The sequence below is a fragment of the Micromys minutus genome, assembly GCF_963924665.1.
Source record: "Micromys minutus genome assembly, chromosome: 32".
Taxonomy (NCBI): domain Eukaryota; kingdom Metazoa; phylum Chordata; class Mammalia; order Rodentia; family Muridae; genus Micromys; species Micromys minutus.
In genome coordinates, this window is record NC_137967.1 from 24,305,969 (window position 1) to 24,333,170 (window position 27,202).

At 42.1% G+C, this 27,202-nt stretch overlaps 2 protein-coding genes across 2 annotated transcripts in view; both read left to right on the forward strand.

Moving 5' to 3' along the window:
- Window positions 1-27,202, forward strand: part of LOC308413683 (NACHT, LRR and PYD domains-containing protein 4A-like) — a gene marked incomplete at both ends in the record, with an annotated part of 667,338 nt that overhangs the window by 93,635 nt on the left and 546,501 nt on the right. The gene's annotated exons all lie outside the window — the stretch shown is intronic.
- Window positions 1,269-5,771, forward strand: LOC308414013 (zinc finger and SCAN domain containing protein 4D-like; the record flags this gene model as incomplete). Its single annotated transcript, XM_080909177.1, has 2 exons — window positions 1,269-1,664; window positions 4,566-5,771. The coding sequence occupies 2 exons, from the start codon at window positions 1,269-1,271 to the stop codon at window positions 5,769-5,771; spliced, it is 1,602 nt and encodes a 533-aa protein (XP_080765303.1).

The following is a 27,202-nucleotide window of genomic DNA, read 5'->3' on the forward strand; positions in this document are numbered from 1 at the left end:
TTTTATAACCTAAATATGTGACATTTTTTTCTTCTCTCATGAAAACTGCAACTTGTAGTTTCAACTTTCAGATCCGTAGGTATTGCAGTCTGAGGGTCTTTAGACTTCAGAATTTCAATCTCTGAGTTGCTACTCCTCTTTGGACTAATGGTTTTAAAATTCTGACTCTGTACATAGGTTCAGCACTCTGAAATAAGGCTACCGTCTGAAGTATTAAGGGTTAATCCTGCTCTGTAATTTCATGGCACACAATCAAACCTATCAGAATGCCTGGAGAGCGGCAGTAGTGATGGCGTACCCCTTTAACCCCAGCATAGAGGAGATAGATGCAGGCAGATCTCTGAGTTCCAAACCACCCTGGTCTACATGGGGAGCTCTAGGACACCCAGCATTAGAGAGACACTTTCTCACAAAACTGAAACATAAAAGAAAATGATTCTTAGGAGACAACCCCAGCATTGGGGAGGTAAAGCCACAAGGTTGAAGTTCTAAGTCATTTTCAGCTGCTTAGCAAGTTCATAATCAGAGTATGCTACAAGACACTCGTTTGTAACACACACACACACACACACACACACACACACACACACACACAGGAACAAACAAACAGAAAAGGAAAGACCAAATAGTCATTTGGGGGCCAAAACAGTTTGATTGTACCCAGACTACAGTAATCACATCCTTTCTGCCAACCATATTTCTGACAAATAAAGTACAAGCCTATCTCTGCTTCCCGAGACGTGTTCAGCCTGTCTTTCTATGTTGTGATTCACACACATTCAGGAGGGCCTCCTGCCTTTGTCTCATTCCACCTCCAAGGGTTTGACCTTGTTTCTGAAGCGCCTGGGATCCTAAACTCTCTGGCAATGATGGAAGTTTAACAATTTTGGAATGAGCCATATGTTGAGAGCACAGGATCAGAAGACAAATGCCAATCTTCACTGTCCCCTCTGACCACGGTGACATACTATGTTTGCTTAGGATGTGTCCTCACAGGGAAGCATCAAGCATTGTATTAGATACTTAGCTGATTAGGATTCCACCTGTGATTCATTCAACAGAAAAGGTGTCTTTTATTTTTTCTTCCTAATGTAGTGATGGAACTGGCAGGTTACAAGTAAACTAACTCTGACAGAAATTACAGCTGAATTTTTACTTTACCTATGCGTCTCATTCCTTTTTATTTTATAGCTTTTACACCTTCAGCAATTGTGGAAAGACAGATACCAAATTGCCATAGTTGAATTTTTCTGAGGATTCTCTTCACAATGGCTTCACGGTGCAGAGAAACCTTCGTGCCCAAGTCATCATCAAATGACGTTGTATTAGACAATGCAGAGTTTATTCTAACCCAGGCTTCTGCTGTGCAGTGGGGAGAAGACCTCTCTCACTCTCCACGTGCTCAGTTCAGTGTTTCCCCAAATAACAATGGCTCCCTGGCAAAGCAGGAGCTGCAAAGACTCTGGGAGATGTTTACCTCCTGGCTGCAGCCAGAAAGGCAGAGCAAGGAGCAGATGATTTCTCAACTGGTCTTGGAGCAGTTTCTCATCACTGGGCACTGCAAGGACAAGTTTGCCTTGATAGAGAAGTGGAAATCCAGTGGCAGAAACATGGGGAGATTCATGGAGGGTCTGACTGATGAGTGCTTGCAGCCTCCTGTCATGGTGAGTACCTGGGATAAGGACTGTTTTGTGGGGAGGAAAGACAGTCATGTCAGTGGGGAAAATGTACCAAGAAGTTGTAGTTTATGTTGTTAGGGAGATTGTTCCCCCCAAAAAACCATTTCATGCTTGAATTTGCAATACTCTAAGTTAGCATGAATAAATCAGAAAAGATCCCATCAAATGGTTGATGATTCTAATTAAATGCAATATATTTATTTACAGGTATTAGAGAGACTGAGGAGTTGACATTTGGGCAAGAACTTAAGGGTTTTAGAGGAAATGTCTTCTGTCTGGATGGTAGCTCAGTCAGGGAGGCACTCATTCTGTAATCATTAGAACGGTGTTGGATCCTCAGCTCACATCTAAGCATCTTGCTCTCAGCACTAGTCTCTGATCCTGTTGTGATATGAAATGTTTGTGAAACCAAAAGAACACCAAAGAGCCTAATGCCATGCCATTGCCTTAGGTTCTCTTGGGAAACCTGACAACCCTAACAAAGCAGGAGAGTGGAGCCTAATTTCAGGCAAGCATTTATAGAGGCAAGAAAGTGGTATCTTGCCTGGTACACATTTGATTTGGGGGGGGGGGTGCATTATGGCCTTTAAAATAACTGGCCTGTGCTGGGAACTAACCAGAAACTTAATTCTTGTTTTCCTCCTGATTGGTGGTTGTTAGGAAGTGAAGAACTAGCGTTGGCCTTGTCCCCGGCGGTGTGGATTTGTATAAGCTGGAAACTGGCGAATACACAGGTCTTGTTGGGCCGTAGTCTGCAAAGTGTTGAAAGGTTATGTACCTGCTGTACCATAACCTGAGTACAGCCTTAGGTCAGGTTTTCTAGAGTGAAGTCTGAACCCCAAAATACTTGGTCGTTCAATCCCTGTACATAAAGGCAGAATTTGGGGACTGAAGTAACTGACTGACTTTCCAAATTGGCTATTCATGTCAATAAGACACTGTGTCCGGAGCTTTCCAAATTGGCTATTCATGTCAATAAGACACTGTGTCCGGAACACTGAGGTTGCCAACAGTAGAGTAGATTCTGATGTTGGAAGGTGGCTCTCACATACACACAGCCCTGACACACTCATAAGAAAAGCCTTGATGAATCCTGGTGCTTCAGTGCAAATTTTCTAATCAGGGTCTTGATTTGCATGTTTCTTAGTCAGTGGCAGAAGTTTCCGAAGTGGGGACATTGTTCCCTCACCCCACATGCATATTGTAAGAGATCACTGTTCTCCAAATCAGTTCTTCTTTTATATATTTTAATTTTGATTTCAGTTTGTTTATGGGTTCTGTTTGGTTTTGTTTTCCTATTTGAGGTACGATTTCATAGTGTAGACCTGACTGACCAAGAATTCAGTTGTAAAGTATAAGCTTTCTTCTTCCCAAGTGAACAATTATAGGTGTGGACAACCCCCCATGCACACTGCATGTTGGAGTTCTTTTACTCTATATAAACAAGTTTTCCCTTTAGTTTCTTTTATTCCAGTTCACACCTGGGCTTTTTTAAATTCAAAATTTCATTATTAAAATTGAATTCCAAGTAAACTGCTGTCATAATATCCAGGCATGTTCCTAGGATGAGGCATTGTGCATCTGTGCCAACAGTATTTGAGTGTTGGGCTTGTTTCAGACAGGTGTGAGTTTTTTAAGGACTCAATAATGAATAAACTATGGCCTCCTCAAATTAAAGCTTTCTTGTCAAGGACATCTTTGAACAAAGGTAGTTCTCTAGGGCTAGTGTTTAATGGAAGAGACAAAATAAAATATATAGGTATTAGAAATACAACCCACTCAGACAGAAAAGGTAAGTGACAGATAGGGAGGGGCCACTGACAGACTAATGGCTAGAGGTGGGAGATGGGAAAGCCTCAGCTACTTTAGAATGAATATGGAGGACCATGAGGTTCCAAGACAGAAAGCAACATTGCCTGTATGAGGTCAAGACACCAAGGGGCCGTTCTCTCAACAGTGAATGTAGAGGTCGTGAGGATTCCAGATAGAAAATAATAATGACATATCGGTAAACCCACTGAAGGAATGAGAGTAAAGACCATCACACAAACTGTAGGATGAATCCAGCAAGCTTTACTTTTTTTCACACCGGGCTATTTCTCTTAAATGGGCTTTGAGAAAACATCAGGGAAGAAAGAGACAGTGGGGTCTATATATTTTAAAATGGTACAAGACCAGGGGGTGGCCAAGATTTGGGTTCTTTTTGTTTATATAGGAATCCAAGTGAACATTTCAAAATTTATCTCATGAGGGTAGAAGTCAGGTTAAACTTGAGAGTGAAAATGGAAGGTCATAGGGTTCCAAGTCAGAAAGTAACAATTGTCTGTCTGAGGCCAAGACATCAAAGTGGTGTCTACTGCGGAGTACATGCAGACATCCTGAGGATTCAAGTCTGAAAATCACAGTGTCCCATAGGTAAGTCCACGGAATGTATGAGAGTGAAGACAGTCACATGACTTTTGCTTGAATTAAGCAAGCCCTATTTTATGTATGACAAGACTATTTCTCAGAGATTAGCTTTGAGAAAATAGCAGTGAACCCACAGACACTGGGGTTATAGAGCTTTAAAAACTGCAAGATTATGAGGAATCTAAGATCTGGGGGCTTTTGTTTATATAGGAATTTGACTGAACATTTCCAAGTTTATCAGGGTGAAGGTCAGGACAGGGTCAGAGTATAGGTTTCAGAACATGTCAAATTCCAGAAAATGGGTCAAGATATGGTCCAGTTCAAGTTTTACAGAAAATAAAAAAAAAAGGCTGTGATTCTGTTTTAACCTTGTAATAAGGTTTCTAACCTTAAAAATGGAGTCAAGCTGGTCCGTCATTGACCAGAGACTAGATGTTAAAGTAGAGGCTAACAGTGGTTACCTGGTTTTGTTTACAGGTCCATGTTTCCATGTGTGGGCAGGAAGCACTCTTTTCTGAGAACATGCCATTAAAAGAAGTTATCACACATTTGGAGCAACAGAAAGCAGCAACTCCAACACAAGAGAATGCAAGGGTAATCTTGGAGATCCCCAAAGATATGTTCTTTCCCACAGGTGAGTCAGGAGGTGGGACAGAAGAGGGACCTCGTGTGGATCCTAAGTTGTGCAGTTCCACTGACTGTCCTGTTTTCATAGGGCGTGAAAATACAGAAGATGGCTTCCCAGCTCCCTGGAATGCTAGTGTTGGAAATGGCAGTATGGATCGTGTTGGAACTGGGAGGAATTCCCTTTTCACTCTCCAGACAGGGCAGTATCCAGAGCTTGACAAGAGGGAGGTTTCTTATGGAATCCCACAGGTTGTCAGAAGAGCAGGTCAAGGTACTTCCAGGTCCCAGGAAATGTCCCTAAGGGCACCTTCATCTGAGGATCTTCTTATGGAGGTGCAACCAGTGTTTCTCTCACTGACAGAGCAGTCTGAGGACACTGGTGATGGTCACAACACGACTGATGTAACTGGTGGTGTCATCAGTCTCACCAAAGAGGGAGATTCCATTTTCATTATACAGACAGAACAGTGTTCTGAGCCTGAGGTGAAAAGTGTTTCTTATGCTGTTCCTCAGGATTTAAGAATTGCAGTGTGCGGGACCTCCAGGTCCCTGGAAGAGTCCCTGTGGGCAGCTTCTTCTGATGTTGTCCCTGTGGAGGTAGCAGGGTTCCTCTCCAGGTCAGAGCAGCATACCCCTAAGCCTGCCCCTCTTTTCCAGCATCATGAGGCAAATTCCACCTTTGAGGGTTACCAGGTGAAACTCCAGAGAGACCCCAAACCATACAAATGTGAGCAATGTCCCAGATCTTTCAAATATCCCTGCAACCTCTCCATCCACCAGAAAACACACAGGAAGGAGAGGCCGTTTTTCTGTAAGGAGTGCCAGATAGGCTTTCGTGAAGGCTCAGAACTTCGGTTTCATGAGGCCATGCACAGGGAGGAGAAGCCTTTCCCATGTGGTACATGTGGAAGGGCCTTCAGATACAAGACCAACCTGCAGGCTCATGAGAGAATTCACACAGGAGAGAAGCCTTACTCCTGCTCCATGTGTAATAGTACCTTTCGCCAGTCATCCACATACCATCGTCACCTGAGGAAGTTCCACAAATCAGAGTGAACTGTGGACCATCCTCACCAGAGACAAGGAGGGTTTCTTTCAGCCTCAGTGTCTCCTCTGCACATGATGGGGCATGTAGCTTCTCAAGAGTTAGCCAGTGAGGAAGTTTCATTTAACATTCAGATTGTTCCTTCCATGTGTAGTCCCATGCCATTGGCATGTGAGGGTAAAAATGAGGGTTTTGTCAGTTTGTTCACTAAAGTGTTCTAAGTGCCTAAAGACTGGCTGTAATCTGAGTTCCCAGTAGTCAATAAATGTTGATGGTTCTGTATCTCTGGAGTTACATTTCTTGTCATAGAGATATGTCTGAGGATAAGAGTTTTTAGGTTTCTTTTTTTTCTCAACTTTAGTTTTAAGTATTTTCTTTATGGGGGAGTCATGTCAGAAGATAAGAGTACATACTGCTTTTACGTGGGATCTGAATTCAGCACCTTGCTGTGGCCAGTGGCTCACGAACATATCTATCACTTTTCATTTAAATACTAGAGAACATTTACTTTTATAACGAACAATCTTTAAATATTTCTTCAGAGAAAGCTATGTAAATACAGCAAAGCAATGACTTTTATTTAAACCAACTTCATGTAATAATGCAAACTTATAATGCATTTCTATGGTTTGTTGACTGCATTAAATTTATTTTTTTAATAGGAATAAAAATGGCTGCTGCAAACTTGGCAATGGGAATTCACCCCTTTCCCCAGGTTTCAGTGGGAATCCTTGGCAGTTCCTCGAAGCGCTTGCATATCTTTTTCATGTTTCCTGGGAAGCATTTAATGCCCAAACACATGATTATAGAGCAAATGACTTTTATCAGCTGCTTGTCTATCATCTCAAAAGGCACAAGACAAGGTTTGATTTTGAATTTAAAGATTTCTTAGATGATATTGGATATAAATTGATACTTAATAACAAGGGGGACATCTGTGTATACCATGTGTCTCTGGACTAGCTTCCAGGCAGTCACAGTCATCCTAACAGCTCCTATGTGTCCTAGGACTGTCTTGGACTCGTGTGTCTTCATGGTGCACATCCTCTACAGACACAATACTCAGTACTTTCTAAAATTCTTATCTGAGGACAGAGCTGCCCAAAGTCCTCATCCAGCTCTGCACATTTGTCATCTTCCTCATTTTCTTCCATTGTGGTCATCTTCACAACCTACTCCACATACCCAAAGCTACGGAGAGTTACGTGTATTTCTATTTCTACAAAGATACCTTTCCACATGTTGTTTCTATGGTCTCATTAGCAAAGGAAGTTGAGTTCCAGCCTGCCTTAACCTGCTGCTGTAAAAGGTAGCTACCTTCAAGTATGGCACAGACTCTCCCATTGTTTCTTTACATCTAAATATGAATGATCTTTTATCTATCAGAGGATGCTAAGGCAATAGTATGAAAACACCAAGCTTCCAGTAACTGACTCTTTCAGTCATTTGATCATAGTATTTTACTTATGTACTTTCCAATAATGTGTATTTTTTAAATAAATTTATCTATAGAAATTATAGATTTATCACATTATACAAATTTCTACATGTCAGTAAACTATATAAATGAAGATGATAAAATACAACAAGAAGAGAAGACATGTGTCAGGAAAGTAAACGTGTGTGTGTGTGCGCGCGCACTGACGTGTTTTGTTTTATATGTGTGGGTATCTTTCCTTTGTGTATGTCTATACCATATGCATAAAATACCCGAAAATGTCAGAAGAGGGTGTGACACTTTAGGAATGAAGTTACTCATAGTTTTGAGCAATTTTTGAATGCTGAAAGTAAACCCTGGATCTTCTAGATAATCATTACCTGTTTTTAACCACCGAGCCAGCTCTCCAGCCCCAAGCTGTTGTCTTCGTATGCAGACATAACAATCCTCCAAATGTCACCATTGGTCTGAAAATGTTCTAAAAGTTATGGAAGTGCAGGTCACCTTACGGAAAGTAGCCTCAGAAGGGCAAGTGTTACCTTTTCTATTACGTGTATCAGAGTACAGTAGCAATTTCTGAGATGAGGAAAAGATCTGGAGAGCAGAAAATGGGAACATAGATGACATACTGAAGAGATAACATGACACAGGCATATAATGCACATGTATGAAAATACCACATCGAAATTCCTTAGTATGGACAATATAGTCTTTAAGTTAAAAAAATAACTAAAACTTTCCACCACAGTCCGGTGGCCTAGTTGGTTCATTTTACTCCTATGTCGATATTAATGATTGCAGCTTCTCCACACCATGGTCAGTAACATCCACTTTCTAGAAGGTACATCAAAACATTTTAATTGGGTAAAATTATGCTTCTTTGTATATTTATTTCTTCAAGAAAATATATCTTTGGCTTCTTTTCTACAGAGCAGTCACATTACTAACATAATTTATAATAAGTTTTCCTGGAATATTTTGTTTGTGTAAAGACAAAATGTCAGTTTTGCGTGTGATCATCCAGTCCTCTGGAATATGCACATCCTAATAACCAAAGTCCTTGCCAATGAAGCTAAGAGCTGCATCCTCTCCGTACTGAGTGGAGACATGTTAACAAATGAAGCCACACGAGGAAAGTTCCAATTCTGGCTCTTAGAGGCATTGACACACTGTTTTCCAAATTGTGACACCACTGAGAGGACTCAAGTGTGTGTACACAGTCTGTACCCACACTTCCTTAGGTTTCATTCAGATCTCATTTTTACTTTTATTTTCCCGTTTCACAAAAGGGGCAGTTTTTATTATTTTTCTTTGTATAAACCTGAACATTCTTTTAAATCTTTTCTGATGTAATTCTCAGTCTCTTGTCTACTAAATTATCTGTGAACTTTCTCTGGATATTTCCGAAATTATTATCTGACGACTAGCTCCAAACATCTGAAGATGTTTGTTCTCATTTTGTTTATCTTCTGGGCAGTAGTTTGTCTCATTATGGAATCTGTCTTCCAGGAAATAAAATTTGGATGTAAACATACTCTTAAAGAAGGAATGTTGCTAAATACTACATTAAATCCTGGCTTAGGATTTCACCAGAATGCTTTCTTGTGCCACAAAAGGTGGCACTATGATTGTTGGGAAAATATGAAATGTGCTAAGAGATAATGTGTCTACATGTATAATAATATAATGTGATATAATATAATATAACAATATAATGGATATAGTAATCTGGATTTGACAGTTCATAGGGGCTTATATGGTGTGATGTTGTTTGGGGGTGGAAATAACATTATAAGCTCTTTGTGAGTATAGTGTAAACCATGCTAGGTATGTGTCCTTGAAAGACAAGCATTCTGTCTTCAGAACGTTCAGAACAGAGTCTCATCTACACTGAGTAAAGTTGAGTGAGAAAAGTTTTTATTCACATTTTGCAGTTTTTCTCCTAGCTTGAAATAATCTCATACATTTTTAAAAATTCAACAATTATCAAAAATAGCAACATGTCATTTTGATCTATAGAAAACACAGAAGTACTGCTATAAATTTAGCAGAAGCATTTTAAAACTGAAATTTGAAAACCAATGACACCTTTAATTAAAGTTAACTTTAATTTCAGGACTCTGTGACAATGAAGCCAGTCCAGTCTACTGAGCAAGCGATAAAGCCAGGGCCATATAGAGAGACACTACATCTAAAGGAAATAACAAAACAGGCAAAGATACAAAAGAAGGGAAAGTAGTGCTTGAAGAAGTGGAGCAACCCTGAATCCCCAGCACTGGGGAAGTAAAGCCATGGAGCAAAGTCAGGCTCACATGCCTGGTTTTAAGTTTACTAGGATACCTAAGCCTTGCCCACAAACCACATAAACACCGGGCTTCATCCACAAGGGATGGGTTTTTGGACACACACCCTAATATTGATCGATGAGGACAGTAGCTCAGACTATAGACAAATATAAAAACAGTATTTTATAGGAAGATAAGTGCCCTTGATTATAGCTTTTAAACAGTGTCATTGGTGCGGCTAGAAAACAAACCACTATTTACAACGGACATGGCCGAGCATGTACTATTTGCAGTTAGAGAGAGGCCTGCCAGTTTCCTAGGGATCACATGGTGCTTGAGGATGGTGACAGATCACACATCATTTAAATCAACACAGTTTCAAGCTACATGAAAATTTTTGTAAAACATGAAGCCCCTTCAAGAAATTGATGAATACCCAATGCAGTACAGGTTAAAGCTGATTAAAAAATGTATTTCTTATAACTGGAGGTGTCAAGAGAATGTCAATTAAAGCTGTCTGACTAATTTTCCATCGTCTCTCATGTTTAAAAGTTGTGAATTACTTCATTCTTAAGAGAAAACATTACCAGCAACTAATAGTAGACATTGGGAATTTGGAAGGGAGAGGGCAAAAGTAAGTTGGATTTTGCCTAAAATGTCTTTAAATCATAAACAAGAGCATTATTTGTCAGTCTTAGCCTTATATGTATCAAATCAATAATATAGTTTACCTTTCTTCATTTAAAATATACTGTTACTTTAAATCAAGTAATGTAAGACTGTCAGAAATAACTTATAAGCAATTCAGGGTCTGTCAGTTGCATTTTCAATGTTTTAATTAACTTTGAAAGAGCTATAAACTAAACCAAGGCAGTTCAGTTAAATGATAAATGACGTTTTATTTGCTCTCGTGATTTTTTAAAACAAATCATTACAACAAAGACATAAGATATGGCAGAGTACGCATTTGATTTAAGCCTAAAACAGATCCAAATCGCCTAAGTTCATACGTAAGACCCAAGGACTTGCCTACTGGTATTGAGGCAGCCTCCTCATTAATCGGAACCCATTATTCCTCAGCTGCAGATGAGACAAGGCACAATCACTTATAAACAGAGAACTGTTGTAAAACCAGCATAATATTCTTAAATTAAGATACTTTCTCAGTGGAAAAGAGTCTCCTGTTCTTGCTCTCTTACCCTCTTTCCCTTTTGTCCTTTCTCTCCCTATTCACCTCACCCCTCTGTCTACACCTGCTCCTGGCTTCTACTCCATCTCCCCCCTCCTCTTCCCTCGCCACCCCCTCTCTCTCTTATTTTACTACCCTCTTAACTTGCCTCCCTATGTCCTGAATACATTCTACTCTATACCAAAAAAAAAAAAAAGACTCCCCAAAGTGTCTTCCAGCACTACAGAATATATGTTGTTGACCACTTAGTTTCATAAATTAACATTCCTTGTATTTTATTTTATGGTGTTTGTGTTCATTTTCATTTTAAAACTTAGTTTAAATGTATATACAACTCTGTGCATGCTTACAAATTATTGCATAAAGTGCATAATCTTCAAGCCAGTGTTTTTAAACACATGTCCTATTCAGGAAAAAGAAATTACATTTTCCATTTTTTTTTTTTTTTGTATTTGTTTTGGCAATTCACAGTTAGTTCAGATCTGGCCTGTGACAGGGGAGCCTTGTGACATCTGTGGCACTTGAGAAGAGCAGGCGGAGAAAGCAGGCAAAGAGTGTGTACGCTGCCTCCTTGGGACTTGTGCTGCAGCTGGACCGTGCTTTTCCCCATCTTTGAGAGTAGCCTTTGGCTCGTTCTTCTGTGCCCTGTATGAAACGGTTAACTTCACCTTGATTCTTTTTCTTTTTTGTGATATTGTTTTCATTTTATATTGTCCACTTGGTAGAGTTCCCTCTCTGTTTTTTCTTTATCATCATCTGAAACCTGTTGATTATTAGAAATAGGTTCCCAGGACTTGAGAAGTGAAGGTCTTTCTTCATCTACCCAGTTCCCCCACTCCTCTGCTGGAGCATTCCAGTCTGAGCTGGATCTACCCAGTTCCCCCACTCCTCTGCTGGAGCATTCTAGTCTAAGCTGGATCTACCCAGTTCCCCCACTCCTCTGCTGGAGCATTCCAGTCTGAGCCGGGGTCAGCAGAAGACAAAGCATTTAACCCAGACCATTCATCATCATATTGAGTGATAGTCTTAGAAACTGGCCAGAAAATAATAAACAATCACTCCAGTTCTTTCCCCAGGTTTTATAATTTGTATTATCACCATCAGTGTTGTCTTGAGTTCAAGCAGAGAGCTTTGTTTTCCTCTTGTCTGCAGAGGCAGGTGGGACAGGGCTCCTCTTCCCTGCTCTCATTGGTAAGATGAGTTTTACAGATTTTTCACTCCAGCCTCCTCCATTAACAGTAAGATTTTTATTCTACCCTTTAAAAACCAGGAATAGCCATTATACATGGATAGTAGACTGAACCTGACCATGAGAACAGAGAGAGGCAATGTGAGCAAGAGAAGAGGAAGGGAGGAGAGGGGAGGGGAGGGGAGAGGAGGGGAAAGGAGGTGAGAAGAGAGAAGACCAAGGAATCCAAGAGAACAAAATGGGAGAGGAAGACCAAAAGAAGCACCAAGATCTCCAGAATAGATGGTTAAAATATACTAAATCATGGTTTCTTTAGTTTTTTAAAACTAGAAAGAAACCTGGAAGACTTGAAGAAGCCCTTCTTGGAGAAGCCACACTCCTTATCTTATTTTCTTTCCGAGTGACTTTATTTTTATTTTATTTGGTACTTAAAATCTTTACTGTGAAATTCTTCAAACGCTCTATGGAAAAGGAAGAAGAAAAAAAGGAATAAAGGAGGGAATGAGGAAAGGAGAGAGTGAAGAAGAGGAAGAGATGGGGAGGGGGATAGACAGTAAGTAGAATAGGAAAACAGAACCCTGTTGTGGTTTAAAGAGTAGGGACTTGAATGGGCCTTTGGATTAATTTGAATATTTTCAACTCAGCAGAGCCCACTGTCTCCAAACCTCCCTAAGCTGTGTGAGCCTCTTCCTGCTTTAGTCTACTGAGTCTCTGTTTTAACTGCTATCCCCTCATTCTCTTCTTTTCTTTCTTCACTTTGCCTCTGGCTCTTTGAATATCTCCATATCATTTACCTTATGTCTAGCTCTTCTTGCATGTCTCTTTCTAGTTTTTAGTTTTAAAAAGATTTATTTGGTTTCTACATTTTCCTTTACTGATGACACAGGGCATCACGCCCAGCACCTTGCAATAGCTGGAAAAGCCATGAGTAACATCCATCTTACGTTAAATAGCTTGGTGTGATTGTATTCTTTTCATTCCTCCTCAGTAAATCTGTCTGGAGAGGAGAGCATCCTATTTTTGTGTCTTAATAACTAGATCACAAGAATTAGTGGAATAGAATACTGATAGTAGTAAATTAAACTGTTTTATGAATGATAGAATTATAGGATGATTTTTCTACCCGGAAAAAAAATTACTTTAAGGATGCTTGAAGATTTAGAAAAAAATTAAATGAATCACAAGTAAGGAGTAAGTGCATGTTTAATGTATGTGAAGGAGTATGTTTAATATCTTTGTACTTAAGATATCCTGAATTATGACAGATTTTTCTGATTCCATATTCATATTTACTGAATATAACCTCAAACTTGTTGTTATATGAGCTCAGCTCCTGTGTTATGTTCAAGATGAGCAGATACAGTGCTCTTGTCATGTGAAACCTATCAGATTCCAACTGGCCACTTCTGCAAAACAGACGCAGCTCTGTTTGGCTTTCACTGTTACTGCTGTCAAGGCTCCTGTCTGGAGTGTACGAAACTATCATATATCTGCCTGATGGGATTACCATTAATAAGTTAAGCCAAATCAAAACAAAGCCCCACCGTATTATATACCATATTATATGCCTAAATAATATACTTCAATATTTTTCTTGTAGACAAAAATATAAACTCATCATTGTGACCCTAAATTCAGTATCTCTAAATTATAAGTCAAACTTAGTTCTGGTTTTAACTGACCATTATCAGTGTAGCTGTTCCATACAATATTACCAGAACTTCTCATATATTAAACATAATTCTTTTCCATTTAAGTTGAGAACTAATTTCAAACTCCAAATATTTACCTTGTTAATTATTGTGTTTATACAGTTCATTCATGTGAACAATGATCCTAATGTTTGCAGCTGATCTCCAGAACATTTTCATCACAAACACAAAACTGTGTCCTTGAACAAACATTTATACCTTTCACATTGCATTCTTGTCTTTCATCATTCTAATATCTTTAAATTTTTTATTACATAATTTATATGGTCTTGGAGTGAGCATGTGTACTTCCTTAGGGGTTAGAAGATATGTTTTGGGACCGTGTCTGTCCTTCCATGATTGGGACCCTAGATTAAACTTTGGTCATTGGGCTTTTTAGGAAGCCTGCTGAGCAGTCTTACTGGCTTTATCATTTAGCTTCTGTGTGTTTGTAATTGATCGTTGTAGTTACTACAGCCAAATGGACTCATATATCAGCATGAGTGGTCATAGTACTTAACATAGGGTCTGCTGTGGTCATCTATAGTTTAGAATGTGTCAACTCTGATCTTTGAGGATAAATGCTACACAACTTTTTGTATACACCATATTGTCTTCATGTGTGTCTTTGTTGATGAACAGGTGGAATGATTGCATCTTTCAGCTGCTGGAATGATTCTGCTATTGAAGTGACTAAGAGGAAAAGAGTACCTATTGGCTATGACAGGGCCACTGCAGTCATGAATTCTCAGCAGCTGTGGTTAACTGCATAGGACAGGCACAATGCTAGGTAGGACAAGCAACTTTCTTTTGCGATGCCCTAGTACTAATGGAAGAGCTATGGACAGTTCCTAGCTTTCAGGCGAGGAGAATCAGTTTTCAATAAGAATGCAGCTCCTAATAGATCAACCAAGTTCCAGTGGGTGGTCTCACAAACCTATGAGTGTATTGTCAAGAGAAATTGCCTTGGTGTGTTATAAATAATAGAGGGTAGAAAGGTAGTAGACTTGGGAATTTGGGGTGAATTTACAGGACTTAAAGGTGACTGTGATCTAAGTGCATATCTGATATTCTCAGAGAATAATGAACATGTTGTAATTTAAATATTCTCCAGTAATCATGTTAAGTGTATGAAAGCAAACACTACACATAAACCGTCTATTGACAAGAATGCTCAGAGCAAACTATCTTCAAATAAGAAGCTACATGTTACGTATCCATATAAATAACTTTTATGCATGATGTAGAGTATAGTATAGTTAAAGAATGAATAACCACTGCACAGTGAAAATTAATCTATTTTTAGAAAGTATGACTTGAAGAAAGGAAGCCAAAGATCACTGGCTATTTCCTTCCTTCATGACTCTAAGTTCAGCTGTTCATCACAGTTTAAATAAATCTCCAATGATGTCTGAGTATTGAAAAAGGTTTCTAAGTTGTCCCACATTCATCAAGGACATGAGGCAACTTCATGTTCTTAGCATTGGCTCTTTGTGCCAATGGGCTCACAGAGACGTTTTCTTCCTAACTACTCCTAATTTCTTCATTGTGTTTGCTCCTGTGATTTGCACAAGTTTGCACTGATATGTAATTGGTGTAAGGTTATTTAAAAGTTCTCGGTCTTTTATGAAGATGGTGTTGTGGATCTAGACCTGAGTTGTAAAGCACTCTTGTCAGCAAATAATTTGGGACAGTAACAGGCAGGCCCAGCCAGGGAATGAGAATGGAGCACTCCAGACGGGTATTACAGCAGAGTTGTCTTAGCATTTATCTCACAAGACTTCAGATCCTGTTCTCCTTTCATAGTTGTAAAAATAGACTAATTTCCACAGAATTTTGAATCAGAGATGTCTCAATGAACAACATTTAACAAGTGCTACTGGAGTGTGGCAGACAGCAGGAGACAGCAGGGGGACCGTGAAGCACAGTATACACTCGATAGAGGATAGAGGGTGAGCCAGCCTCATCTCCCCCAGAGACAGATGGGCTCGTATTTCTTTTGTGGGAAACATGTTTGGTAGACATGACATGAAACTTATAGTCTGTGGAGAATTTTATATGGTGTGACCAAAATGGGTAGTTTTGTTCCCTATTCTTTTCCTTTCCTTTTCCGTTTTCGTTTAGTTTTGGTGTTTGCTTATTTTTTTCAAAATTGTGTTTTTTAGACTGATGTGCTCTCAGCCTCACTAAGAAGTTGCAATTGACTTTGCACTCCAATCCTATGGCTTCTTACATCATTTCATAGCTGCCTTACTATGTCATGCATCCTGTTTGTCTGTTTGATTTGGTTCTGTTCTGTGAAAAAGTGTCTCCTTATGTCACCCAAGCTGCCCTAGAAATAATGTAGTCCAGGCTGACCTCACACTCACATAAATGCAACAGATTCCTTCACATGTATGCAGAGATTGAATGGTGGGTTGGACTTTCTCCAACTATTCTTATTGTTAGGATCAATTGTGTCTTTTGAGATTTACATTCAGAAAATAAATAGTAACATACCTTCAGATAAGTGTTTTTTTTCCCCAAGAAAACAAATATTTTCATATAAATGCTTCTTCTGACCAATATTGCCTAAATTATTAAACTACAGAATATCATCAATAGGAATGAAAAGCAATGCAAGAATATGCATTTTTTTTTACCCTGAAGATTCAATCCTTCACGTACCCTGTGGCTGATCCATTCCAATGACGTGTCTTTCTAACCCTCCCTAGGGGCATTTTTTTATCCTTCCAGGAGAAATGCAACTTGAGTTCTCAGGACTCAAAACTGTCAGTGCTGTAGTCGCAGAGAAAATGCAGATTTTTAATCACTGAACTTCAGTCTTCTTTGGGATTATGACATTAAGGTTTTGCTTTTTTATGTTGAAGTCCTGCACTTTTCTTGAATTCAACCAGAACCACTGGGATGTAGACCTCAGAGATGCTTGGTTGGAGTCCCTAAATTAGCCCTCTGCCTCCATACAGACCATGGGAGGCTCCCTGACCATAGTCTGCCTGGAACTTTTGGTTTTGTCCCGAGACGAGACTGGTGAACTGGCCCAGAAGCCCATTTCCAAAGGAACCTGCCTTTTTACTTAAATTTGGCTGAATTGGCTTATTCCTTCGTGGAGAAAATCTATCATCTTGGTGCAGAAAGCCTGGAAAAGTTGAGTCCCCAGCAGGTAGTGTGGGTCCATCCTGGCCAAATGGGGTTACATTCTCTCCCTTAACTTTCCTCTTTGAGACATCAGCTTTAGGACTTGGTAAGTAACCTCTCTCCAACTACCACCGAATTCCAAGTCCAGGACCCACTGGTAGGCTCTCTCTCTGCTGAGTTGCTGCTCTGCCGGAGTCATTCTCCATCTGAACAAAGACTTTGAGGAGAGCTTCTTATTTTTCTTTCCTTTTTGCTTTTCGTTTATTTTTTACTGAATTTTTAAATTTACATTTCAGGTGTTATCATCCCCTTTTCAGAACACCCTATCTCATTCCCCCTCCCCCTGCTTCTATGGGGGCTCTACCCCACCCACCCACTCCTTCCCAACACCCCACCCTGACCTTCCCCTACACTGGGGCATTGAACCTTTCCAGGACCAAGGGCTTCTACTTCCATTAATGCCCAACAAGGCCACCCTTTGCTACATATGTGGTTGGAGTCATGGGTTCCTCCATGTGCATTCTTTGGATGTCGGTTTAGTCCCTGGGAGCTCAGAGGTGGGGTAGTGGGTTCTGGTTGGTTGATATTGTTGTACTTCCTATGGGTTGCAAACCCTTTCAGCCTCTTCAGTCCTTTTCCTAACTCCTCCATTGGGAAACCCATTCTCAGTCTAATGGTTGGCTGTGAGTATACTGCCTCTGTATTTCTCAGACTGGCAGAGCCTCTCAGGAGACAGTTATATCAGGCTCTTGTCAGCATCCACTTCTTGGCATTTGCAATAGTGTCTGGGTTTGGTGGCTGTATATGGGATGAATCCCCAGGTGGGGCAGTCTCTGGATGGCCTTTCCTTGAGTCTCTGCTAAACACCTTGTCTTCATATTTCCTCTTATGATGTTGGGAGTCATGCTCACCCCCCCATCAGCTAAGGGTTAGCTGAACTGCCCACATGTTTGCCTAGACATTGGGAATAGGACTCGCCTTCCATTCCAGTTTATATGGGCCCAGTCACAAGCTGATCCACACCTGTGTTTCTATTGTTTTTACTACCAGAGGCTACAACTCACCCCAGGAGGTAAAGCTTCTACCAAGCAGCTAGGGAATTTGCATACTGCCTTTGTTAGTGTATATCTTGAATGCTGGATAGAGGTAGTAAAGCAGCTTTTCTGGTAACTCTGATAATTGAGTTATGTCTTTCTTTCAAATCCTCAGGCCTTCTCCAGATTTGGAGTAGCTGTTTGCGGTGCAGGAACCCTAAACTATGAGTATTTTAGTTCCCGTTCTAAGAAGGACTGAAGCATCCACACTTTGTTCTTCCTTCTTCTTGAGCTTCTTGTGGTCTGTGAATTTTATCTTGGGTCTTCTGAGCTTTTGGGCTAATATCCACTTATCAATGAGTGCATACCATGTGTGTTCTTTTGTGATTAGGTTCCATTCATTTCCTAAGAATTTCATAAAGTCATAGGTTTTAATAGCTGAATAGTACTGCATTGTATAAATGTACCACATTTTCTGTATCCATTCCTCTGTTGAAGAACAACATATTGGGAAAAGATCTTTACCAATCCTACATCTGATAGAGGGCTAATATCCAATATATATATATATATATATATATATATATATATATATATATATAAAGAACTCAAGAAGTTACACTCCAGAGAATCAAATAATCATATTTAAAGATGGGGTAGAGTGTTAAACAAAGAATTCACAACTGAGTAATATCAAATGGCAGAGAAACACCTAAATAAATGTTCAACATCCTTAGTCACCAGGAAAATGTAAATCAGTACAACCCTGAGATTCTACCTCACACCAGTCAGAATGGCTATGATCAAAAACTCAGTTGACAGCAGATGCTGGCAAGGATGTGGAGAAAGAGGAACACTCCTCCTCTGTTGGTGGAGTTGTAAGCTGACACAACCACTCTGGAAATCAGTCTGGCTGTTCCTCAGAAAATTGGACATAGTACTACCTGAAGATCCAGCTATACCTCTCCTGGGAAGAAGTGGTATATACCCATACGATGCTCCACTATGTTCATAGCAGCCTTAGTTATAATAGCTAGTAACTGGGAAGAACCCAAATGTCATTCAACAGGGGGAGGAACCTCTTATAAGACATCTCTACATAGAGACAATGCCATAGTCTCAGGATCTCCAGAAAAATGGATCCCCAGACATCTCTTGGATGTCTGCTGCGAAATTTATCCAAGCCAGGGTCATTTCAGGACTTGCCCTTTTTAATGCCTAACCTTATTTTCCTCTTTGGCTTGGCACTTTTACTCTCTAGGCAATCAAAGTGCCCACTAGGGGGCACTCTAGACTTTAATGTTCGGGTGTTTTAGGAAATGTGTTTCTGCCCCTTTTCTATAATTAGTGCTCAGTGGCTCAATTCTTGTTGGCTAGGGTTACAGCATCCGTGAATCCTTGTTCATCTGGGGATTTGGACCTCAAGTCATCTGCCATGGCTGAGACACAGGAGTCATTGCCTCCTCCACTTCTTCCTTGATTCCAGTCTACTTCTCCTGCACTTTCTGAGACACAGACCAAGGCCCAGCCTCTTCCCACTGTCCCTCCCTCTTCCTCACCACCACAGGCTTCATTTGGTAATCAAATGTCTCCTGTTTACCCATCTTCTTCCTATACTCTTCCCTTAATGCCTACTCTGCCTCCTTCCTCTTCTTACCTGGTCTCAGTCCTCACACTGGACTGTACCACAAGAATTCCTTCCTGTGGCGTCTCTCATGCAGTCCCAGCAGGCCTCTGCTCTCCTCTGCCCACCGCCCCACAGGTGGCAAGCACTGAGGGGCTTGTTCGAGTCACATTCTTTTCTCTGTGTAGGACCTCTCCCAGATTGAAAAATGGCTAGGTTCCTTTTCCTCAAAACTTCCTGCCTATATTAGAGAGCCTGCTACCTTTGCCAGGCCTATGACCTTACTTGGCACGGCCTTTATGTAATATAAGCTTTACTCCTGAGGAATGCAGGTCGGTTCCGAAGTTGCCAGGCAGCAAGTAGACCAGATCCACCTAGTGGACGGTACAGTCCCTGTGGATAACATGGCCAATTACCAGCCAGGTCACAATGACCACCAGAGGAGGGACCTAATGCTCCTTTGCCTCCTTCAGGGTATTGAATCGGCCACAAATAAAGTCGTTTACTTTAACAAACTCCGTGAAATTACGCAACAAGTGAATGAAAATCTGGTCATTTTTCTAAATCGATTATAAGGAGACCATGATGTGATATACCCACCTGGACCTGGCCTTCTTGGTGAGAGCCATGGTCCTCGCTAGTCATTTCATTTCTCAGTCATGGCTAGATATTGGGGGTGGGCGGGGTAGGGAACGACCAAACTAAAATAGGCTGAGAATGGTCTCCAATCTCCCACGCAGGAGCTGGTGAAAATGGCTTTCAAAGTCTTTAACACAGCTGAGTCTTCCAAACAGGATCCACTACGGCAGAAGGCTACGCTCGGAGCCCAAGCCTTAGCGGCTGCTCTGAAGCCAACAGCATCCTTGTGAGGAAACAAGGGAGGTTTGCCATGTTCAAGTGCGGCTAAGAAGAACATTGGTACAGCAGCTGCCTCAGCCACAGGCAGCGCACCAAACCACACCCTGACTGCCAGCAGCCTGGCCACTGGAAGGCAGCTGCAGTGGTGGGTTGCCCTCCTTGCCCTCTCAGGAACCACAGACCAGTCCAGCCTGGTAGTCCTTGGCCTGGCGGAGAGGACTGAAGGCTCTAATACTCAGCAACCTCCACTATCCTGCCGAGCCCAGGGTAACTCGACAAGTAGCTGGTAAGTCCGTCTCATTCCGGATAGACACGGGGATGGACTTACCTCTCTGTTATAACGTTACACGCACATCCCACATTCCCATCACCAACTCTATCAGGTGGAGTGGGTGGACAGGACCCAATCTTTCCACTTAAGCCCCTGCCACTCCGCTGTCTTCTTGCAGGACGATATTTTTTCACTCTCTTTTGGCCATGTCTGTTTGCCAGGTTCCTTTCCTTGGCTGTCATATCCTCAGCAGATTGAGAACCACCCCCTCTCTGTACCCCATAATGGACCCCATAACCTCTCCTGACCCCCATCTTCTTTCCCTAGTTGTCTCACAGATCCCCCACCACAGACTGCCCTGTCCCTACCTTACCAGATCCAGTTGGCCCACAAGAATGGGATATCGCCATACTGGTGATTGCTACCACCAGCAGATGGTTTTCATCTGCCTGAAGGACCCCTCTTCCTCCCTCAGCCAGACTCCATTTTCCCTTCTCTGAAACCCACCGCAGTGGTCTCAATCCTACCTGCCTCCTAATTCCTCATAGTTCCTACCTTGTAACATGCCCGCTCTCCCAATGCTTAAGTTTCTGGTGCCTACTGTTTAGTTCAGGATCTCTGCCTCTTTAGGCAATTATCCCGATCACTCTGTGGCTACCAACTTTACACCCTCCTCTCTAATATTCGTCCTACAACCTCCCACATTACTGTTCTGTGTGGGGAGCCATGTCTAAGAAAATAGCCAAACTACAGCCATCTTGACACAGCAGCCTGTGAGCAGCTGCACCCCTGCCTGTGGGAACCTGACCTTTCGCCTGAGCCTTCCGGGAAGCACCACAATGGGCCCTGCCAAGAATAACTTCCAGGTGACAAAATAGGATGTTCCAGAAAAAGCACGAGACCATTGGTGCTAGACCGCAGCACCACCCTCTTCTGGGTTCTGAAGATTTTGTAAAATTCCACTGTATTCTGCCTTCCCCCTGCTTAAGCCTATATAAGCTGTAAGCATTCTATCCTCAATGAAGCCTTCAAGATTGACTCTGTGTAATTCTTTACACGCTTGGCTTCCTTTCTTTCTCACCCCATGACTTTCAGGATGATGGCCTCTTTGGGACCCTGAATAACCGAACCTGCTGGACAGGTCAAGTGGTGCCTGAACAGGGACCTGAAGAACGGTTGGAGTCCAGACCCGGAGGAAAGAAAAGATCTGCTCCTGGGCATCACTCGTGCCCCACGGGAGAAGGAGATAAGATTCAGAGCTCTATTTTTCAGTCCCAGCAGTCATGGGCAAAACTCTGTCTAAAGAGGCTGCTTTTATAAAAGAAATAAAGCTGACACTCAGGGAGAGAGGAATTAGAGTCAAGAAAAGAGAACTTGTAAAATTCTTTTGTTTTGTGGATGATGCTTGTCTGTGGCTAGTTTTGACTGGGCCTGATATTCACCCCCGAAGTCGGAATAAGGTTGGCTGATCAATTAATGAGTTGATAGGAGCCGGTAAAATTTCCCCCAAAATTTTCATACATACTGGGGGCTTATTAGAGACATTTTAAAAGAAGCAGATAAGGGAGGAAAAAATTCTCAATTAGTAATTATTGCCGAAGACTATTTTGAGAAGTGCCATAAATCAGACCCTCTCAAGGACCCCCAAGATTTGTCTACTCCCTGCCCGAATTCTAAAATGGGTCAGGCAGCCGCCTCTAGCGTGGTGCAGTGACCGGTCCAAAATGAAAATAAAACGGCCCAAAGTGAAAGTAGAGCGGCCTCACTAATCGATGAGCCCGTAACTTCTCAGCCCTGTCAAGTCGACCTTTTGCCGTCCAAAGACCAGTTAAAAGACCACCCCAAGATTTACCCCTCTCTTGTAGAAGCTAGAAAGAGTCACTATTATTGTGATCCAGAGCCACCTCTCAATCTTTCCTCCTAGGCTGAGTTAGAGGAACAAGCGGCTCCTTGAGTCAGAGAGGTATGGGCCAGGACCCGGGAGACAAGTTTTCCTGTCTCAACAAACTAGGATGTGAGAACCTAGCGCTCCCGCCTATTGGCAGGTCCCACCTCTGGCGCCCGTTGGCCCCCTTGTGTCGGCCACTGGCTTTCCCCCATCCTTAGCTGCTGAAATGCCCAAAACTTTCAGCTAATCAGGGCCGCACTTAAGACCCATCTAGAGGGCTTAAAGAGAGTCAGACAAATGAACCAAGAGCTTCATCAACTAACTCATGAGATCCAGGCCCTTGATTTTGATGGACATCGGCTGACTCCCAGAGATAAAACCCCCAAAAGTAAAACTTGTTAGGTCTGTCCCACAGAAATTCACCTTCCCGGTCATGACCCGAGCGAAAACCAGACGAGTGACGGATGAACAGACAGAGGGAGAAGGAGAAGAAGTAGCCACAGGACCCGATACCACAGGGACAGACGGCCCCGGCCACACCACTGACGCGAGGGAGAAGAGGGAGACCAAGATTATGATGAGGCAGCTAGTGAATCGGGAGGAGAAGGAGCAGATGGAGATGCTGAGGTCCTTCCTTAATCCTTGCTTTAAAAGACTTAAAATTAAACAAATAAAAAAACTTCACTCAGCTGTTAAAAAATATGGCATTAATGTACCCTTCATGTTAACAGTACTAGAAGGGTTGGCCGGATTAGGGTATCTAATCCCAGGAGAATGGAAAAGAGTGGTACAATGAGTCCTCTCCAAAGGACAGTTCCTTACCTGGAAGGCTGAGTTTTTTGACAGGGCCGAACGGGCAGCTGCCTGCAATGGGAAAGACCCACGAAGTGAAACAGCCTCATGGACGTCAGATAAAATCTGTGGCCGCGGAGTTTATGAGCCTGAAAATAAACAACTAAAATTACCACCAGGCTTAATGTCTCAGACAGAACAGGCTGCCTTAGCTGCTTGGCGGGCAGTTCCTGTTGCTGGGGCCCTATCAACCCCCTTTGACTGAAATTCTCCAAGGACCCCAAGAACCATATTCTCAGTTTATAGGCTGTCTGCTAGACTCAGCCGAAAAAAATTATGGGGTCAGAAGAAACTGAGAGCCCAATTCTAAGACAATTGGCCGTAGAAAACGCCAACTCAGCATGTAAAGTAGCCCTCAGAGGAAAGACCAGAGATTTAGATATATCAAGCATGATCCGGCTATGTAATGATGTTGACCCCATAGACCATAAAATTACCAAAATGACTGGGGCTGTTTTTCAGCACAACTCCAGCTCGCTCAGGCAGCCTCGACAAGGCCAAAGAGGGGTCTGTTATAATTGTGGCATAGCGGGACATTATGCCAGGGAATGTCCAGAGCCAAAAGAGACAACACCGCAGGGTGCTGAAAAGGTTAATCTTGGTATTTGTCCCAGATGCAAAAGAGGACGACACTGGGCCCATGACTGTCACTCTAAAACAGATGCCAGATGCCGGGGGAAGGGGGAAATCCTATACCTGCGGTCCCAGGAAACGGGCAGGGGGGACGCCCTACCGGGGCCCCTATCTGCTCAGTTCACAAACCCAAAAATACAATCCCTTCCTTCAGCAACCCAGTTATTCCAAGCCACAGCAGGGAGCGCAGAATTGGACCTGTGTTCCTCCACCTCCAGGTCTATATAATGCCCGAAGAAGGTACCGTTGTTCTACAGACGGGAGTTAGTGGCCCCCTGCCCCCCTGGTATGTTTTTCCTAATTATTGGCAGAGCTTCCAGCTCCCTGCAAGGGCTGGTTGTCATTCCCTCCATAGTAGATTTAGACTATACAGGTGAGATACAGGCCTTAGTTGTTTCCTCATGAGGCCCAGTAACCGTTCGGGCCAGGCAGAGGTTTGCCCAAGCCCTACCGTTGCCTATAGTTGGAAATTTTTCAGGCATGTCACAACAAAGAGGACGGGGGTCATCATCCCCTGGATCCGCAGACATTTACTGGATTCAAAAATTAACTGATGAGAGACCAATGATGACCCTTTTATTTTACTTGATGGAAAAAAATTCCAAGGGCTAATAGACACCGGAGCAGATGCCACAGTTCTCTCCTTAATCATTGTCCTGCATCTTGGCCATTAGAGCCATCGGTTACTCACTTAAAGGGAACTGGGCAGACCCAAAACACTCTGCAGAGTGCTAAATTGCTAACATGGAAAGATGAGGAAGGCAACTCAGGAACGATTTGCCTATTTGTGATCCCAGAGCTCCCTGTAAACCTTTAGGAAAGGGATATCATGGCCCAGATGCAAGTATTGATTCGCAGCCCTAACGAAGCCATTACTCAACAAATGTTAAAAATGGGGTTTCTCCCAGGGAAAGGACTGGGAAAAAATGAGCAAGGACAGACAGAACCCATAAAAGTAGTTCCAAAGATAGACAGAAGGGGTTTAGGCACAGACCTTTTTCATAGAGACCACTGCTCCTCCTGCACTCCAAGCTGACAAAATTTCTTGGAAATCAGATACCCCTGTTTGGATCGACCAGTGGTCAGTGCCCCAAGAAAAGGTGGAAGCAGCTCTACAGTTGGTGCAGGAACAGAAGTCGCTAGGACATCTAGAGTGTTCCACCTTCCCTTGGAATACTCCTATATTTTTGATCAAAAAGAAAAACGGTTCCTGGAGATTGCTATAAGATCTCAGAGCCGTCAATAAGACCATGATTCCCATGGGGGCATTACAACCAGGATTGCTCTCCATCATAGCTATCTCCAAAGATTCTTGTAAGATAGTAATTGATATAAAAGATTGTTTCTTTTCTACATCCTGAAGACTGCCCTAGATTTGCTTTCTCTATCCCTGTGGTTAATCATGTGGGCCCCAATTCTCACTTTCAATGGCGAGTGCTACTGCAAGGAACGGCAAATAGTCCCACGATATGCCAAAAATATGTAGCCCAGAGAGTTGATCCAATTTGATTACATTTCCCTTTCACTTATATTATTCACTATATGGATGATTTGATGATTTCCTCCCCTTCTGCCGCTGATACCATGCATATCGCCCAGGAGACAGTTGAGGCACTTCATGAGAGAGGCTTTACAATACCTCCAGAAAAAGTCCAGACAATATACCCCTTTCTGTTCCTTGGGTTTGAACTATCTCCCTCCTATATTCACACTCAAAAAATAAAAATAGATGTGTCCCAGTGTGAGACGCTAAATGATTGTCAAAAACTTTTGGGAGACATCAGTTGGCTTTGACCCTATCTCTAGTTGACTTAAAGCCTCTTTTCGATACTCTTAAGGGTGACCCTGATCCCGTGTCACCCAGAGCCCTCTCCCCACAAGCAAAACAAGCATTGACAAAAGTAGAGGAGGCCATAGACCATCAGTTTACTGGGTACTTCGATCCCACCCAAATATTAAAATTAATAATTTTTAAGACCTGTTTCTCTCCCACTGGCTTACTCTGGCAGGACTCTCGGCCCCTAATGTGGGTCCATTTACCTGCTTCACCCTTTAAGGTTTTGCCAACCTTCCCCTCCTTAGTCTGTCAAATTATTCTATTAGGATTAAGATTGGCTGTAAGACACTTTGGAAGAGACCAGGATGAAGTTCTTCTACCCTATTCCTCAGAGCAGATTCAGTGGCTCCAAAACAAAAGTGATAAATGGGCGGTCCTATTGTCACTCTATCAAGGTTCTTTCTCTAATCATTTTCCCAGAAATAGGCTTATACAGTTTCTACAGACTACATTTTTCCCCCAAAAAACAAAAGTCAACCCATCCCGGCGGCTGTTACCATCTTCACAGATGGCTCTAAAAATGGCCTGGCTGCTTATGTAGTTGATGATTAAACCTTCCACTTAAAAACAAAGTTCACCTCCACTCAGCTGGTAGAGTTGCAAGAAGTAGCTACAGTTTTTTTTTTTTTTTTTTTAAATTTCCCAGCCCTTCAATCTTTATTCTGACAGCCACTATGTAGTCCGCTCATTACAGGTGCTGGAGACGGTACCCACCATCCAGCCTTGGACACTGACCTTTTATCTTTTCTCCCAACTTCAATTACTTATCAAAAATGCTATTCCCCGTTTTTCATTGGGCATATTTGAGCACATACTGATTTGCCCAGCCCCTTAATGCTGGGAAATTAGTTGGCTGATGAGGCCACCAAATTAACAGCTGTGGCCCTCAAAGATCCCATCCAAGAAGCCCAGGCAGCTCATGCCCTCCACCATCTTAATGCACAATCACTCTGCAAAAATTGTGTGACCCTCCTCCCCGAACCTCATCTTGGCGTTAACCCTAGGGGTCTTGTTCCACTAGAACTGTGGCAGATGGACGTCACACACATCTCCTCTTTTGGCCATTTAAAGTTTGTCCATGTATACATAGATACCTTTAGTGGATTTATTTTTACCTCCGAACACCCTGGAGAAGCCACTAAAGATGTTATTGCTCATCTATTTCAAGCTTTTTCTGTTATGGGGTCCCCAAAGATTATTAAAACAGATAATGTGCTTGCATATGTTAATCAAAGATTTAAAGCCTTTTGTAGCCGTCTTAATATTCGACATGTTACTGGCATTCCCTACAATCTGCAGGGACAGGGAATTGTTAAAAGGGCCCATCATACCCTAAAAAATACTCTCTTTAAGCTTAGTGCTCAAGAAAAATTTTACTCATTCAAAGGTAATTCCAAATTCTTGCTCTCCCATGCAAAACAAACCAAAAATGGCTGCTTTAAGGAACAGCTCCCCTGCCCCCCCCCCCCCACTGAATTCCAAGGAGAACTGCAAATTGTCAACAACCTTACTACC